We start from the raw sequence: 18,881 nt of genomic DNA on the forward strand, positions 1-18,881 counted from the left end.
ATTTATGTTTTCATCTAAGTTACTGTGTCGTGATGCTGCCATTTTCTTCCCAGTCTCAGAGCTGCAGTTCTGTGGCTTGGTGATTCGTATCCCAAACGATGAGTTTGTTACTCTTCCTAAAGCCTACCATAATCACTGATGTGTGAGGTAAGGAATACAGTGATACTGTTTGTTGGACAGAGTAGAAATAAAGAGTGAGTTTTGACAAAAGTTCCTGAATGCTTAGATAAAGACAAGAGAATACAGTATAATGTACTTTGTGCTTTCCAAGAAGTCAGTCTTTTGTTTAGGCAGCTGATGTTGACACTTGAAAGAAGAGCTACTTAAATCTTGAAAAATATCTTCATTCTTAATGAGAATAGAGGCTGAATCCATATCATCTGTGCTTCTCAGAGTTGTTCGTTAGAACTTAAGAAAATTGCAGCATTTTCCATTAACATTTTTGATAGCATCCAAACCAGGAGGGCATTCTAGATATATATGTCATTAATAATTGTTCTTATGTTAATAAGTGCTGTTTTCCCATAGCTTTGCCACCATTTACAGTTGAATAGGTTAACAGTACTGGAGTATTTATTTTGATAAGTTTTACACTAATCAAAAAGAATGGGAACCTAATAGTAAATAAAGTAGTGTGTACAATAAGTAGCTGAATTATAGATTTAGGTTGAAATGCTGGGAACCCCTTAACACTAAAGGTCTGAAGTTAACAGGTGTATTTAAATGAATTTTAAGCCAAGCAGATTTCTAGTCAAGTCAGCATTTACCAGCTTCAGTAGCCACCGGCTATATATAATCTTTAATGTAAAAAACACTTAAGAAATATCTCTTCATAAAATGCAGCAAGTTACCTATAGAAAGGCTGTAATGCCATAAAGAAAAGCCTCTTGAGTGGTTTATCAGGAGTGTAATACTTAAGCTTATTTGAAAAAGTTTGTATATATCTCCGTTTATTTAGACAAGATATACTTAACAATTTTGACATTGCCTGGCTAGAAGTTAGCAACTTTATGTATTTGGTATTAAATTGTTTTTCCATCTCAAGTGTCAAGTCATAGCTCCCAGAGAAATGTAGCAAATCTCTAGCAGGGAATCTAGGACGAGGCCCCAGAAAGCAGTGTTATCTGTGCCTGGACAGAGGATGTATCTGGGTTTCTACTCACCCATCATTTATAATTGCTGATCCTGCTCAACAGCCTATTGGAAAATGAAGGGCATAGTGGGCAGGACTTAGGAAGAAACTTCCCGGGCTACATCTGCCATCCACATTCAGCCCACTTTGCTGAGCAGCACTGATAATGTTTGTAGAACCCAGAACATGCATTAAGAGTCACTGGGGGCCGGCGCCGTGGCTCACTAGGCTAATCCTCCACCTTGCGGCGCCGGCACACCGGGTTCTAGTCCCAGTCGGGGCGCTGGATTCTGTTCTGGTTGCCCCTCTTCCAGGCCAGCTCTCTGCTGTGGCCCGGGAAGGCAGTGGAGGATGGCCCAAGTGCTTGGGCCCTGCAGCCGCTTAAGGAGACCAGGAGAAGCACCTGGCCCCTGCCTCCGGATCAGTGCGGTGCGCCAACCGCAGCGCACCGGCCGCGGCGGCCATTGGAGGGTGAACCAACGGCAAAGGAAGACCTTTCTCTCTGTCTCTCTCTCTCTCTCTCACTGTCCACTCTGCCTGTCAAAAAAAAAAAAAAAAAAAAAAAGTCACTGGGCCTAATCCTTACAGTGACCCTTCCTCTTTGAATGCCATTAGTCTTGATTGGCTGCTAATGAAATGCACTAGGATGTCCCTTCCACGATGAGGTTATGAAGCTGCATTGTGCCTTGCTCGCATTCTCTCAGTCTGCTCAGATGCTTTTTGATACACCAAGCCGCCCTGTGAGGTCTCCTGAGGAGCTGCCCACAGCAAGGAACTGAGGACAGTCTTCAGGCAGCAGTCGGTGAGGAACTGCAGCCCTCCGCCTAACAGCCTTTAGTCTACAAGGAGCTGAGTTCTGCCAACAAGTGAGCTTGAAAATGGATTCACCTCCATTTGAGCCAGACGGCCCTGCTCAACTATGCCTGGAAACCTGACCCACAGGAACTGGAAGAGCTGGAAGACCATTAAATATTTGTTGTTTTGTGCTGTTAAATTTTGGGGGAATTTGTTAGATAAAAACAGATGATACAATTTTTATAGAGCAAACCACCTAACCTAATTAGGATTCAGATTCCTCATTGATAAAATGGTATTATAATGCCTACCCTCATAGTTATTGTTAAGTGCTTGAAGTCAACAAAATCTGTTACCTTTTAATCTTATCAGCTCTGTGGTAATACGCACAAGGGAACACATAACAGAAATAGTACTTAAGGCATTTCTTAGTGACATGCATGGAATTAGCATGATAGGTTGGTGCTAGCAGGAACTGGAATCTTGGGGCAGATTTTTGGCATAACAGTTAAGAGGCCGTGTGTGATGCCTGCATCGCATGTTGGAATGCCTGGGCTCTAGTCCCAGGTTTGCTCCTGATTCCAGTTCCCTTCTCATCTGCACCTTGGGAGGCAGCAGGTGACAGACAGGTCAGGTACTGTCTCTCACTCACTCTCTGGCTTTCAAACTTCTCAGTTTAGGATAACTCCTGAAGGACATGGGCTAGCTCAGAAATAAACTGTGCCTTAATTTAGTAATCCCCAAAGTGTGGTTCAAGACAAGTGCCCTCCAAAATATTCATGTCCACTCATTCTGTGAATGTGACCTTATCTGGGAATAGTGTCTTCACAAATGTAATTAGTCAAGATGAACTCAGACTAGGTTAGGGAGGGCGGGGAAGGTGGGCCTTTAAATCCAATAACTGATGTTTTTATGAGAATGCCTGGTGAAGACATGCAGGGAAGAACACCATGTGACAACAGGAAGTGATCAGGATTGGAGTGATGTAACTAAAACCAAGGAATACAAAGGATTCCTTGCTACTGTCAGAAGCTGGGAGAAGCATAGAACAAATCCTCCCTCGGAGCCTCCAAAAGGAACCAACCTCATCAACATCTTGATTTCAGACCTCTGGTCCCCAGAACTGCAAAAGAATAAATACCTGTTGTTTTAAACCACTTAGTTTTTGATAATTTGACATGGCAGCCCCAGTACAGAACTTGACATCAGCAAATAGAATGTTGCTGTAACAAATGACTACAAATGTGAAAATGTCCTTGGAGTTAGATACTGGATAGAAGCTAAAATTTTGAACCATGTGATTGAAAAAGTCTGGGTTGCCTTGAAGACAGCCAGTAGAAATGTAAAGGATGGTAAAAGCAGTTCTGGTGAAAGTTACCATCTTTGAGAATTATATGTCATTAAGAACAGATTGTTGGTCTGGTGGGGCCTCACACAGAAGCGAGGAACATGTTATTGGATACTGGAAGAACAGTGATCCTTACTATGATGAGGCTGAGAACCTGGCTGAATTCAATGTCGTGCTATTGGGTGGAAAGAACTTGTGAGAAATTAACCTGAATATTCAGCTTAATTTCTAAGGAGAATATGGAAGGCATGGTCTAGTTTCTCATTTGGAATAAAATGCAAGAAGAAAGAGGAATGAACTGTTCAAAAAAAGAACTACAATGTGATTATTTGGAAAATCCACAGCTCTATCCTATCCAATTCTATATTATGAAAGATGCTAAAGCACGTTCTGGAGAAATACCCAAGCAGGTGGCTGGAAATCCTGCTGGAGAAATTAGGCAAGAAGCCACACATGCCATTAACCATCTCAGCAGAAGCCAGGAGTCGAGAAGAAGAATCGGAGTTAGCTAGGAGGGTATCTGAAGAACCTGAATTCCAATGTCACAGGTTTCCTTCATGTCCATAGAAAATGGACTGTTTTCTATGTGAAACTGTTATGTCAAGGAGATGGGACAAAATGAGGGGAGGTTGTCAGACTTTAGATATTCTATCAACAAGAAACAGGCAGCCTAAGGGCTAGTAAGACTGCTACTGAGGGCCGAGGCTAGAGATCCAGAAGGGTCTATAGAGCCAGTGGGGCCTCTGAGGGCCTCAAGGCTGGGGTTGGTGGTGCCTCCATGGGCACAGAGGCCAGATGGAGTCACAGTTGATTATTTCTGGTCCTCAGGATAGCATTCGCTCTGCAGGTTTGCAAGCTTGCTTTGGATCAGAGACCCCTTTATTCCTTCTGTTTTTCTTTCCCCTTTTGGAATGGGAATGTCTGCTTATATTTGTCCCATCCTTGCATTTTTGGAAGCTGGCAACTTGTTTTCTTGCTTCATAGGCCCATAAAGGAGAGGAGGCCAGAGTGGTGGGGCAAACCAAGAGTCTCACCCCTCCCTGGTTTCAGATTATGATAGGTGAACTTTTGGAGTCGATGATATTTGGATGACATTTTGGATGTAGGGTTAATGCTGGGTTGGATTACTATTTGAGAGAATGTTGGGCTGGGAAAGTGTATTTTGCACATGGGATGAACATGAATTTTATGGGACTAAAGGGCAGATTGGGTTTATCCCTTTAGAATTTGTGTCTAGTGGAGCCTATGAATGTGACCTCATTTGCAATTAGCTTTTACTGAGGTAATCAAGCTAGGACAGTGTCATTTGGTATTGATGTTACCCCCCTAAATGTGATGATTGAATTCTTTAAACTGGTGGAGAGACAGAAATACAGTCTGGAACAATGCCAGATGAAGACAGAGGCAAGATTAGAGTGATGTTGCTACAAGCCAAAAAAATGAAGTTACAGAGGCACAGAACAAATTATCCCTCAGTCTCCTGGAAGGGCCCAACTGCTGACACCTTGCTTTTGGACCTCTGGCCTCCTGAACTGTGAGAGTAAGTATCTTGTTATGGTATGTCATTATGGCAGACCTAGGAAACTACAGATTTGTTAACAGCAGCACCAGGAAACCAATACAAGATGTTATTTGCCTTTTTTGTTCATTCTTTTATAGGCACAGTGTGGAGTTTTCCAGAGACTGTGATGTGTGATAGGGTAATAGACTGAATACAGAACAGATGTGAGGATCCAGCCATGTTCTATTAAGCCAGACATTAAAGAGATTTGCAAAAATATAAGACAGTACCACTCTTACTGGTTTTTTATTTTAGAAGATAGTTATGTTTTTTATTAAAAATATCATTTTAATATTCTGAGTTTTTTTTTTTAATTTGGATTTTTTCCCAGTTTAATTTTTTTAAGAAAATTGTTTTTTATTTGAAAGGTAGAGGGGGAGGGGGAGATAGAGATCTTCCACTGATTCATTCCTTAAATGCCCACAACAGCAAGGGATGGGCTGGACTGAATCCAGGAGCTTGAATGTAGTTCAAGTCTCCCATGTGGGTGTCAGGGACCCAAGCACTTGAGCAATCATTGCTGCCTTCCCAGAGTGTGCATTAGCAGGAAGCTAGAACTGTAAGCTGAGACAGGACTCAAAACCAGGCACTCTGATACAGGATGTAGATGTCATAAGCAGTGTCCTCAAATGCCCATCCCCTCGTTATAATTTGGATTGGTAAATATTGACAATACTCATGTAAACAAAAGCTCTTTGGGATCTCAGTAATTTTAAAGTATATAAAAGAAGTCCTGAGACCTGAAATAATTTTTCTTAGGGCTTTTTTTCATCTACTTGAAAGGCAGAGTAACAGGTCTTCTATCTACTTGTTCATTCTCCAGATGCCCATGATAGCCAGGGCTGAATAAGTTGAAGCCAGGGGTCTGAAACTCCATCCAGATCCTCCCTTGTGAGTGGCAGGGGCCCAAGCACTTGAACCATTATCTGCCCCCCAGGCAGCTGGATCAGAGCGGAGTAGCTGGGACTCAAACTGGCAATCATATGGGACATGAGCATCTCAAGTAGGGCCTTAACCCGCTGCACTGCAGTGTTCACCCCCTGAGCCCTGAAAATTTGAAAACCATCAGTTTAATTGTAAATTCTCAAATCCCACACCTTGGTATTTGGTATGTGCTACTGCTTTTTGGACAGTAAGACCCACTTTTACTTGGACAATGAAGAGAGTACTTAATATAAGGTTCACATCGAAGTAGGCTAGATTTTTACCTCTTTAAGATCTAAATTTCTATTTCCTTGTTTATAAAATGAGAAAAATAATCTTATACATAGGTAGCATGAGGGTTAAATTTGGCTATACATAAAGGGAAGGTACTATAGTTACTGAAAACAAGCATTTTCATTCAATCAGGTTATGCTGTTTATTGGTTGCTGGCATAAGAAGAGGGAAACAAAGATACAGTCAAGTTCACATGTAATACTTACTGGACCTAATGTGGAGAAACTTTACGAGACATTAAGACTCCAAGTGTAGAGGAAGAAACCGTACAAGTCCTGTGGACCATGGGATTTTCTTTTCCCTGAGGAAAATCTTTTGGTCGCTTATTGTAATTGCTGCTTGTTAATACTGGTAAAATATTTGTTAAGGACTGTGATTTTCATGACAAAATGATTTGTATATACAAACCCAAATAACACTTTAGAATCATAGGAACTCTTTTCCAGCAAAATTAGCTCAATTTTAGGTACTTGGTCTAATGCAAATTCTATATGCTTAGGCTTAAAATGTATTCAGGGGCACCTCAACAATCTTAAGGAAAATTGAATTAAAAGATAAGTTTATTGTGGTGCAAAAAAATTTAAAATCCATGCATAGCTCTTTTTTTTTTTTAAGGTTTGTTTATTTATTTATTTATTTATTTAAAATACAGAATTAGAGAGCTCTTCGATCCAATGGTTGACTCCCCAGATAGCTGCAACAGCCAGTACTGGGCTAGGCCAAGAGCATGGTACTCCCTCTCAGTCCCCCACATTGGGGACAAGGACTCAAGCACTTGTGCCATCATCCACTGCTTCCCAGGCACATTAGCAGGAAGCTCTGTTGTAAGCAAAGGAACTAGAAGTCAAACTGCTACTCTGATGTGGGATGTGGGTATCCCAGGCATCATCTTTAACAAACTCTTGCACCACAACTCCCAAATTGCATAGCTTTCCTACAAGGCATATTTTTCCATTCACTTTCTGAAGGCCATTCATATGCATGAATTTCAAAATATTCTTACACGAAAATATACTTACCTTTTATTTCCATTTTACATAAACTTCTAAAGTAGCATATATGAATGTGTTAGCATCTAAAATAACCTATATGAAGAGTAAGTGGACTTGATTTAATTCCTAGACTTGGAAAAAGAAAAAGAACAGTGGTGAAAAACTGATATCTTGGCAGGACAACGAAAAAATCCTGCCATCTTTACTTAAGGGGAAAAAAACCACTCTAACCATAACCTATTTTAAACTATAATCCTCCTTAATATTCCCTATTTCCCTTCTACTTTGTATTCTTCCTCATTGTTCTCACCACCATCATAGTCCACATTTTATTTATTTTGTGTACAGCCTGTCCGCCCCCCCTCCCCAGAATGTAAGCTACATAAAAGCAAGGATTTCTGTTCATTGCTCTATTTCATGTCTTAGACTAATTGAACAGATTAACTCAAATGCCCTTTTATGGAAATTGAGGTTATCTGACACAGTTTCCCTGGCTGCTTCCTCACTTCAGGGTCCTCATCCATCTTCATCGAATCCATTTTTAAGACTGACCCTTCAGCTGTGCTCTGTATTCTCTTCCCCTCTTTTGTATGTTGCAGTTTCAGTTACCTCTACTCATTCATAGTTTTAATCCTTCTCTTCAATCTACAAAAATATTTAGGGCTACACTAACTTGAAAATCCCTTCTTTACTGTTTGCATCTTTGAAGTACCACGTTCTCTTGTTTTTCCTTGAAAAGGTATCCATACCTGATGTTTCTGCTTTCTTATGTTAATACCCATTCATTATATTTTGTAATTTAGTTTTTGTTCCAGCCAGATCTGTCTGACTTATATTTGAATTCACTCTGACATTTCAATAACATTTGTCATCTCTGCCCATCTTTCTCTTGAAATTCTTTCTGTGGCTTCTGAGATAGTTTGTGCTTTTTGAATTGCTTATTTTGTCCCCCTTGGCTCTTATTCTGATCTCTAAACAGACCCCAGATCACTTTTTTTTCCTGTGCCTTCAACCATCACCTCTGCAAAGGGCTGAGATCTAGTCCTGCGTATTAATGATTCACTACCTGAACACAAAATTGACTCATACATCCTCTTTTTTGCTTCCATCAGTGGATTCCACCTCAGATTTTGCAGTTTCCTCCCCACCCCCATCCATGTCTTTCATCCATGTCCCTCTTCATGTCTGCTGAACTAGACTTCCAGTGGTTCCTTTACTCACCCGTTTCTCCTTCAACATATCCTGCACAATAACACTAGATTGACTTCTACAAAGATATGTTCATCATAGCACCCACTGGGCCAGCAATCTCTTCCATAACTTACCTCCAGTCTACTTTATCACTTTATTTGCTGATGTTCCTTAAGCTCTTTCTTAGCAAACTGGACTTCTGTTAACCCTCCCAAACACCATGGTTTTATTCATTTTTTGTATTTAAAATCTCCTTTCCATCAAAAGTTTTCATGCTCTGTATGACCCAGCTCAAATATTGAACAGATATGTGACACAAGTAATATATGATTCCTATCATTGGAGAAGTATCAAATAGTATAGAGATCATTATGAAGATTGTTACCAGATTATATAACATATTTAAGGTAAAGTTCAATTTTCCATTTATGTAATACTGTATACAGTACTTAGCATATAGTAGAGATTCTAAATCTATATGATATTTATGTCTAGAGATACTAGTGTAAAGGATTGCGTGCATAATTCAGTAAATATCCAACTTTAGAATCAGAAGGCATCATCTATTCCCCAACAAGTTCCCAAATTTTTTCTGATGACAGGCACTTGGTTTTATATTATTCTGATTATCTGATATCCCATTGATAGCCATTGATATTTACTTAACTTGCAGTTATTGCACATGTACTACATGTCAAGTAGTGTCAAGGGTGGATTCAAAGATGAATTAAGACACAGTTTTTATATATATAAAAAAAAAGACACAGTCTTTGTCCTAAGAGGTTTAACTCTCAGGACTTTGAAGATAGAATTAATGAAGAATGGGGATGTGTTTTGACTTCCATGTTTTCCTCACTTATATGTAATTTCTGCACTTTATGTGATCACTCAAATTGAACTTTAAAGGATATTTGCCTCCACAGGTAAGAACAGAACATCATGCTCAGTCATGATCTCAATATTGTGAGAGATGTGTGTTGAGCCCTTGGTGCCGTCCTCTCCAGCAACCATGGCAAATAACTCCACCTTCAGTTCTGTCTGCAAACCAGCTGCCACCTAGAAGACACAGTGTAGCTTTAGAATCACCCACATGTGAGTTGAAATCTTGGTTTTAACTCTAATTTGAACAAGTTACTTTTACTCTATAAGCATAGATTTGACACTTATAAATGGTAGCTGTTATAAGCATTTAACAAATTATTTCATAGATTAGTTATACAGGATGTCACTGAGTAAATGAGATCCAGCATACATCGTTGAAGTAGTAAACCAGGTGCTATTTGGGGAAAAGCATAAGGAAAACTAAATGCCAGGGTGTTGCATATGGCACTGAAGGCATACTGCTTCAGTCCTTATAGTCGTGCTATTTCTTGACTGTCAGCGGTGAATTTAGATCTGTGGGCATCCTTACAATTAACAATAAATGTAACCTAAGATAGACACAAATTTAATTTCAAGTGACTCTAAGAGACTCGTGGATTCCATAACATCTCTGCCCTGCCCCTTGGTTTTGCTAATGTAGATTGTGTAAAGTGACAGTGCCAGTAGAGGGAGACAGAATTAGTTTGCATACCACACTGATAAGGTCTGAAGAGGCACCAACCAAAAAGAAACCTGATCTATAACCAAAAATAGGATTCTTGCCTTGTTCCTTGAAAAGAACACTACCCAGGAAAGAGCGAGCTGTTTGTTTCTAAGCTGCCTCTCCAGGAGGTGGGTTAAAAAGCAGACTTGGGAACAGTTATCTGGAAAAAAATAAATCAGAAACTGCCACATGGAAAGCAATTAGATACAAATGGAATTTTTTTTCTTCAGTATATTTTTATAAATAATAGAATTGAAAAATGTTCCCAATTTTTCAACAGTGTGCTTGTAAATGTATGCTCTCTGGAGGGTATCCAGCAGCTCTGTTTCTAGGAATAAGATCCTCAGTCCTCCAAGCCCTGCAATCAGAGCAGGGCTGGGCAATGACGAAATGCGGCAGGAGGGGAGCTGGAATGTTGCCAGGATACAGCTTCACCCAGGCTTTGAGCATTTTCATTTAGTGTTGGCAACTAACCAAGCTGAACAGTGGTTAGATTTACATATGGAGAAGTCCATAGATTGTATTTTTTGCCAGAGCCAAAACTTACCATCAAAAAGAAAAACCAAACTAAAAGAAAAAAATAAAAAAGATAACAGTATAGAGTGAGCTTCAAAGAATTCACACTGGGTTTTTAGTACTTAGGAATGTTCATCCAACAATCATTTCAGCTTTTGGCATAATCTCTAAATTAAAATGAGGTTTATACTGACTTTCCAGACCTGTTCCCAGAACAGTGAAAGAAGGCCTTGCTTTGAGTTTTATTTTTGGTTTATGTTGTGATGATTCTGAAATCCTGACAAAGTACAGTGATGAATAATTTCACAAAGGTGCTCATGACTTAGTGGACTGAATCCCAAAGTGTACTGCTGCTTAGAGCTGCAGCCCATATGCTACTGTTTTTTTTAATAGATCATAAAATATTAAAGATAGAAGATGCTAAGAAATGATCTAAACTCCCTCTTTTATAGCTGGGGAAATCAAGGCTCAAAGCACTGTCTGTCACTATCTCTGAGCTGTTGGTGGTGTAGTCATGACGAGCAGCCTTTGCACTATGCAGAACCCACCCTTCTGTGTGCGTATAAAAACCGCAGCTGCTTTAAAAGCTTCAGACTCAGGGAGCATTGTGGCTACTTATGGACCCAATACCCTGCCAACTGCTTGGCTGTGCCCACAGATATTCCTGTGCCTGATGAATGGCTCATGTATCTACCTTACTTCTTCACTTTATTCTCTCATACAATCATATCTCTTAAGTACCTGTCCTGTGTCTGGCTCTGAAAGCTCTCTGACCCATTTTTTTTACCTCCTCTGTACCCTGGCACTAACAGTGACATATGGGAAGGAGTCAACAGTTTGCCATGTGAAAGGAAAGGGATGTTAACACAGCTAGACTATGCACTAAGATTTACAAAGGTGATTTATTATATTTTGGGATAAATTTTTGTTTATACCATACTGCATTTCTGAAACTACATTTAAGTGTGAATATATAAAACGCTCATTTTAGGGGATATATCAAAATCAGAACAGACTGACATTTTTAAGTTTGTGTTTTCAGAGATCTTTGGAGAAATAAGGCAGCTGATGAACTTAATATATGCTATTACTTAATATGGCATTAAATAATATTTACTGGCAAATATTGAGAGGAGACCAAATGTACACAAACTAAAGAATGGGATAATAATTTTTTCAAAGGATTTTTCACTTTGCAGAAGAATTTAATTTTTTGAAAAATTTTAATTGGCTTTTAACAGATTAAATATGGTCTGTAGACATAATTCTAAGAAAGTGATGATATAGAATTTAATTTTTAAAAGGGTAGTTTTCATATAATAGAACGTAATTATACTTGGGCCAGCACCATGGCTCACTTGGCTAATCCTCCACCTTCGGTGCCGGCACCCCGGGTTCTAGTCCCGGTTGCTCCTCTTCCAGTCCAGCTCTCTGCTGTGGCCTGGGAGGTCAGTGGAGGATGGCCCAAGCGCTTGGGTCCCTGCACCCGCATGGGAGACCAGGAGGAAGTACCCAGCTCCTGGCTTCGAATCGACTCAGCACCGGCCGTGGCGGCCATTAGGGGAGTGAACCAACGGAAGGAAGACCTTTCTGTCTCTCTCTCACTGTCTATAACTCTCTCTCTCTGTCTCTCTCTCTCTCACTGTCTAACTCTGCCTGGTAAAAAAACAAACAAACAAAAAAACATAATTATACTACTGGGACAGGTGAAGTGAGCTTTAGAAATGTGTCCACAGCCAGAAGTTTAACTTGATTTACACATAGGATCTTTCTCATGATTCTTACATGAAATGAGTGACACCAAGCTACATATTGTACCCAAACCAGAAATCATGTGATTATGATACTAGAAAAATTAGACTTATTCATGGTTTAAACTAGCTGGACAGAATTATTTAAAGCCCACTTCATGGAAAAATACACATTTATATGTGTATACACAAGCACACAGAACAAATGACACACATAGCACTTACAGGCCCAGGTTTGTAAGTCACTTTCAGCCCAGTGCTGGGTGGGGGCTGCTTCACTTTAAACCTAGCAGGCAGAAAGAAGGAAATGAAAAACATAGGCAGTGAAACAAACTGGGATATTATAAAATCAGGACGGTGTTAATATTCACCATACAGCAGCCAGGGGTCCATACCATTAGAAAAACAACCTTAATATTCAATTGGGAGAAGAATGTGGGGCTGTTTCATAACTGCTTTCCAACAGTTTTCATCAGCATAAAACAGACTCCAACCTGAGTTTCAACCCTTTGTTATTGATTGCTGATGAACAGCTTAGGCCTGGGCAGTGTTGTGAGTTTGGCTGACGTGTGCTTTTCAACAGAGCCGCCAGAGTGAACACAAATGCTGGCAGCCAGACCCTTAAGCTGAAGAATAAAGGCTCTTGGAAGGCAGTGGAGCATGGGAGCCAGTTGTGCTCTGTCTTGGTATGGGGTTTTGCATGTTTGGGGAGAGGAGAAAAAGAAAGGGCTCTGAAAATGCTGAGGAACTTAAAAAGCTCTGTGCTCACACATGGTGCTTATTGATCTCCCTTTCCTGGAGTTTGTGGGTTCTGCCTGAAGGTTAAAGATATGGAGTAAATTAAAATGCCAAGGAAGGCCTACCTCTACTCTGACCCCAGCTCTACCCCTTCTACCATCAGTGTTGCTGTCTGCCTGCCTTTGGCTGATTTCAACAAGCTGAGAAGAGAAATCTCTAAAACAAAAAACTGTACTGGAGAGGCAGGGTTTGCATGGATGAGTTTTATGGGCTTGATGAGAACTGTTTTTCCCCCACTTATTTTGTTGGCAGCAAACTAAAAAAAAGATGGTGCCTGATCTGGTGGCCTGAGTCCCTCATCAGCTTGTTTCTTAGGAAGTAAACATTATTCCTGAAGTTGGTTTGGCCCTGAGTAAACTGGGACAGTGATTTCTTAAAAAACTGGATATTCCTGTCATTTTGCAATATGTAGAAGGACTTGCCACTTACACTGAGAACAGCTCTGCAACTGAAATAAATATCTGTTTCATTTTATGAACCCTCTCTTCCACATTATGCCTAAGTTTAATTCAAAATAGAGTGGAGGACATTTTGTAAGTGGGAGTGGCCTTGGCGTAGATATACGGCCTTTGGACCAAGTAGAAAGGACAAATCTCTCTTGAAGCTGATGACCATGCCTGTGTGAATGAAGCAGGTACCCCCATGTGGTGGAGGCAGCAGTGAGCTGGTGCTTGAGAACTGAGGCCTAGCCTCAGACAAGCCTACAAGACTAAACCAAATTACCCTTTCTTCCTATATGACAGTTGATAAGGTCTAAATATGCTCCAAAATTCTATTATTCTTAATCTAGAAATGAAAGACTGACTCTTTTGTCAACAAATGCCAAAAACAGTGTATTTTCAGCTGGGATATTATAGACTGCAGTGAGGTGTTATTAATTCTAAGTTACATCTGCATAGCTAAAATGACCCGAGGATTCAAGTCTCCCCTCCCCCTTCTTTTGCTTCAGTTGTGTAGAAGTAATGTAATTTAAAACACTTTCAATAACAAGAGAATTTTAAAAGCAGCAAGAGAAAAATGTCAAGTTACATAGAAGGGACTCTCCAAAAGACTATCAGTGTATTTCTAAGCAAAAGTTTGCAGACCAGGAAAGAATGCTGTGATATACTCAAGGTGGTGAGACAAACAGAACTGCCAGGCAAGAACATTATACCCAACAAAGCTGTCCTTCAGAAATAAATTCTTTCATGACAAGCAAAAGCTGAGGGAATTCAATACTACTGGACCTGCATAAGGTAGTTATTCATGCACAGAATGATAATTACTTATCAGGCGTATATATGAAAGTGTAAAACTTACTGATAAATACATAGTCCAATCCAGTATACTCTAATATAATGATGATATCATATTTGATATTAAGGTCAGTAGTCAAAATGCTCAAAGATAATTAAGGCTGCAATAAGCTGTTAAATATACAATAGAAAAAGCTCTAAATTGTGATAATATAAACTGGAGCGGTTAGGGTAAAAGTCTAGTGTTTTTATATGAAACAAAAATTAAGTTGTTAAAGCTTACATTAAGATTAAAAAGTAGATTATAATTATAAGATATTTTATGCAAACCTCATGGTAACCAGAACCTAAAAAACTAAAACTATAGCAATTATAGTTTTATGATTATAGCATTACAGAGAATTACCAAATCACAAAGGTAGATAATAAGGAAGGAAGGAAGGAAGGGAAGGAGAGAGGGAGAGAGGGAGGGAGGAGTGAGTTACAAAATAACCAGAAAATATAACAGTAGATCTGTATCTATCAATAATAACATTGGATATAAATGGATTAAATTCTACAAAAGACAGATCTGAATGGATTAAAAAAAAAAAAAAAACAGTTCAACAATATGGTGCCTGTGAGAGACCCCCAGATCACATAAACTGAAAGTGAAATGACAGAATAAGATACTCCATGCCACTGATAACCAAAAGAGAGCAGGAATGATGGTAAGTATGCAATAGTTACCCTGGATACTCGTCCCACCCTGGAGCACTGACCAGAGCTTCATGGCCACACCTACCATACCCCACTTGGTATTCACTGAAAGGGCAGTCATTCCAGTAAGCCACAGAGGCAAAGATCAAAGATAAAAGCCATCACAAGAAAAAAAACAACAATCAACTCCACAAATGCCTAAAAATAAATGCAGAAATTCAAGAAACAAGAATAAGGAAGACACTGTAATCCCCACCCCCTACCCAAAGCATGGCAACATTTAAATATTAGAATGTGAAGATGAAAAGATTGAGGAAATGCTGGAAATGGAATTTAAATAATTAATCATAGGATTACTCAAAAGCAATCAGAAGCAAATCCATGAACTAAAAACCATACATGACATGAATAAAAATTTTCCCATGAAATTGAGATTTTTAAGGGGAAATCAAAATGAAATATTAGAAATGAAGAATTCAATAGATCAAATAAAAAATGTGGTGGAAAGTCTTAACAGCAGACTTGGCAAGGCAGAGAAAAATATACAAACTAGAAGACAAATCTTTGGAAATCTTACAGTCTGACCGAAAAAAGAGAAGAATAAAATAAAAAACTTAAAATCAGTGTTGAAGATTTATGAGATACTATCAACTGACCCAACATACTGGTCTTAGGAATTCTTGAAGGTGTGAAAAGAGAGAATGGAGTATAAGGCCTATTTAATGAAATAATTACAGAATTCTTTCCTAATTTGGAGAAAGAAAGGAATGTCCAAGTACAGGAAGCACATAGAACTCCTAGTAGACATGACCAGAAAAGATCTTCAGCACGACACATTGTAGTCAAACCTTCCACAGTAAAACATAAAGAAAATATTCTAAAATGTGCATGAGAAGCAATGCCAGATTACTTTCTTTTTTCTTTTTCTTTTTTTTTTTTTTTTTTAAGATTTATTTGAAAGTCAGAGTTACAGAGAGAGAGAGGGAGAGGCAGAGAGAGAGAGGTCTTCCATCCACTGGTTCACTCCCCAGTTGGCTACAACAGCGGGAGCTGTACTGATCTGAAGCCAGAAGCCAGGAGCTTCCTCCAGGTCTCCCAGGTGGGTGCAGGGGCCCAAGGACTTGGGCCATCTTCTACTGCTTTCTCAGGCCATAGCAGAGAGTTGGAAAGGAAGTAGAGCAGCTGGGACCCAAACTGGTATCCATATGGAATGCCAGCACTGCAGGCAGCGGCCTTACTCAGTACACCACAGCGCTGGCCCACATGTTACTTTCAGAGGAACTCCAATTAGACTCACAGCTTCCCTCTCATCAGAAGCCCTACAGGCTAGGAAAGAATGGTGAGATATAGTCCAAGTCTTAAGAGGAAAAAAAATTGTCATCGCAGAACACTGTACCCTGCAAAGCTCTCATTTAGGAATGAAAATGAAATAAAGACCTTCCATAACAGAAATTGAAAGAATTTGTCACCACTCATCCAGCCTTACAAAAGATGCTTAAGGATGTGCTATACAAAGAAACACAGAAAGATGATAATTATTATTAAAGAATTTGAAGGCAGAAAATCCCCCAGTAAAAAGTACAAAAGAAATCCAAAGTACACAATAGGAATATTTATGGAAAAATTGCACAGCCAAGTCATTACTTAAATAATCACCTTGAATGTAAATGGCCTCAACTCTCCAGTCAAAATATACAGACTGCTGAATAGATTGAAAAACAAGACCCATCTATTTGCTGCCTACAAGAAACACATCTCACCCACAAAGATACATGCAGACTGAAGGTGAAAAGATGGAAAAAGATATTCCATGCTAACAGAAAGCAAAAAAGGGTAGGTGTTGCCAGCCTAATAGCAAACAAAAGAGACTTTAAAATAAAAACTGTTAAGAGACAAAGAAGGGCACTATGTAATGATTACAGGATCAATTAAACAGGAAGATGTGACTATAATCTATGTGCATCCAATTACAGGGTGCCTGGCTATTTAAAAGAAATGTTAATGAATCTAAAGGGAGACATATACTCCATTACAATAGTAATTTGGGACTTCAACACCCCACTTTCATCAATAGATCAACCAGACAGAAAATCAACAAATAAACAACAGATCTAATCAACACTATGGACCAAATGGACCTAAATGATAACTACTTTTCAGCCCAAAGTTTAGAATACACATTCTTCTCATCAGTGCATGGATCCTTCTCTTGCATAGATCAAATGCTAGGCCATAAAGCAAATCTCACCATTTTCAAAAACATCGAAACCATCCTGTGCATCTTCTCTGACGACAATGGAATGAAGCTGGAAATCAACAACTCAAGAATCTCTAAAACATATGCAAACAGAAGGAGACTGAACAACATGTTCCTGAATGAGTAGTAGTCATGGAAGAAATCAAAAGAAAAATAAAAAATTCCGGAAATGAGTGAAGATGACAATACATCATATCAAACTTATGGGATACAGCAAAAGCAGTGTTAAGAGGGAAGATAATGGTAGTCAGTACCTAAGTGAAGAAACTGGAAAAGTACAAAATAAATGAGCTTACAATGCATCCTAAGGACCTAGAAAAACAACAACAAACCAAACTTCAAATTAACAGAAGGAAAGAAATAATTAAAATTAGAGAAGAATTAAACAAAATTGAAAAAAAAATACAAAAGATCAGTTAAATGAAGAGCTGAATTTTTGAAAAAATAAAATTAATACACAATTGGCCCAACTAACTGGAAAAAAAAAAAGAAGACTCAAATCAATAAAATCAGAGACCAAAAATGAAATGTAACAATAGATACCACAGAAATAAAAAAAAATCATCAGGAATTACTACAAAGAGCTGTATGCCAACAAATTTGGAAACCTAGAAGAAATGGATATTTTCCTAGACACATACAGTCTGCCAAAATTGAGTCATGATGATATAGAAAATCTAAACAGACCAGTAACCAAGATAGAAATTGAATCAATTATAAAGATCCTCCCAACAAAGAAAAGCCCAAGGCCAGATGGCTTCACAGCTATATTTTACCAGACATTTAAAGAAAAAATAATTTTAATTCTTCTCAAGCCATTCAAAACAATTGAAAGGGAGGGAATCCTCCCAAACTCCTTCTATGAAGCCTGCATCACCTTAATTCCTAAACCAGAAAATGATATAACACAGAAAGAGAACTATATACCAATATCCCTGATAAACATAGATATAAAAATCCTCAACAAAATATAACCTAATCGAATCCAACAACACATCAGAAAGATCATTCACCCGGACCAAGTGATGTTTATCCCTGGTATGCAGGGATGTTTCAACATTTGCAAAACAATAAATGTGACACATCACATTAACATTCAAGAACAAAAAACTATATGTTTATCTAAATACATGCAGAGAAAGCATTTGATAAAACACAACATCCTTAAGCAAACTGGGTATAGACGGAGCATTTCTCAACACAATCCAGGCCATTTATGATGAACCCATGGGCAGCATCATATTGAATGGGGAAAAGCTGGAAGCCTTACCCCTAAGATCCAGAACCAGACAAGGATACCCACTCTCACCATTGCTATTAAATATACTCCTGGAAGTTTTAGCCAGAGCTATTAAGCATGAAAAAGAAATCAAAGGGATATAAGTTAGGAGGAAATCAAACTATCCCTATTTGCAGATGACATGATTCTATATATAGGGGATCCAAAAGACTGCACTGGGAGACTATTGGAATTCATAAAAGAGTTTAGTAAAGTTGCAGTATATAAAATCAACACAGAAAAATCATTAATAGCCTTTGTATACACAGACAATGCCATGGCTGAGAAAGAACTTTTAAGGTCAGTTGTATTCACAATGATTCCAAAAAGAATTAAATACCTTGGAATAAATTTAATCAATGATATCAAAGATCTCTATAATGAAAATTATAAAACACTAAAGAAAGAAATGGAAGAAGACATTAACAAAAAATGGAAAAATGTTCCATGTTCATCAGTTGAAAGAACCAACATCATCAAAATGTCCCCATACTACAAAAAGCAGTGTACAGATTCAATGTGAT

The 18,881-nt window shown here is 38.7% G+C and overlaps 1 protein-coding gene across 1 annotated transcript in view; it reads right to left on the minus strand.

Moving 5' to 3' along the window:
* Window positions 1–6,265: 6,265 nt before the first annotated feature.
* Window positions 6,266–18,881, minus strand: part of SPAG17 (sperm associated antigen 17) — a 249,496-nt gene continuing 236,880 nt past the window's right edge. The window contains exons 46-48 of the mRNA XM_062193510.1: window positions 12,315–12,375; window positions 9,149–9,293; window positions 6,266–6,405 (exon numbers count right to left, since the gene is read on the minus strand). Coding sequence (XP_062049494.1) covers window positions 6,266–6,405; window positions 9,149–9,293; window positions 12,315–12,375 — 346 coding nt within the window. The remainder of the gene's footprint in view (window positions 6,406–9,148; window positions 9,294–12,314; window positions 12,376–18,881) is intronic.

The sequence above is a fragment of the Lepus europaeus genome, chromosome 5 (assembly GCF_033115175.1).
Source record: "Lepus europaeus isolate LE1 chromosome 5, mLepTim1.pri, whole genome shotgun sequence".
Taxonomy (NCBI): domain Eukaryota; kingdom Metazoa; phylum Chordata; class Mammalia; order Lagomorpha; family Leporidae; genus Lepus; species Lepus europaeus.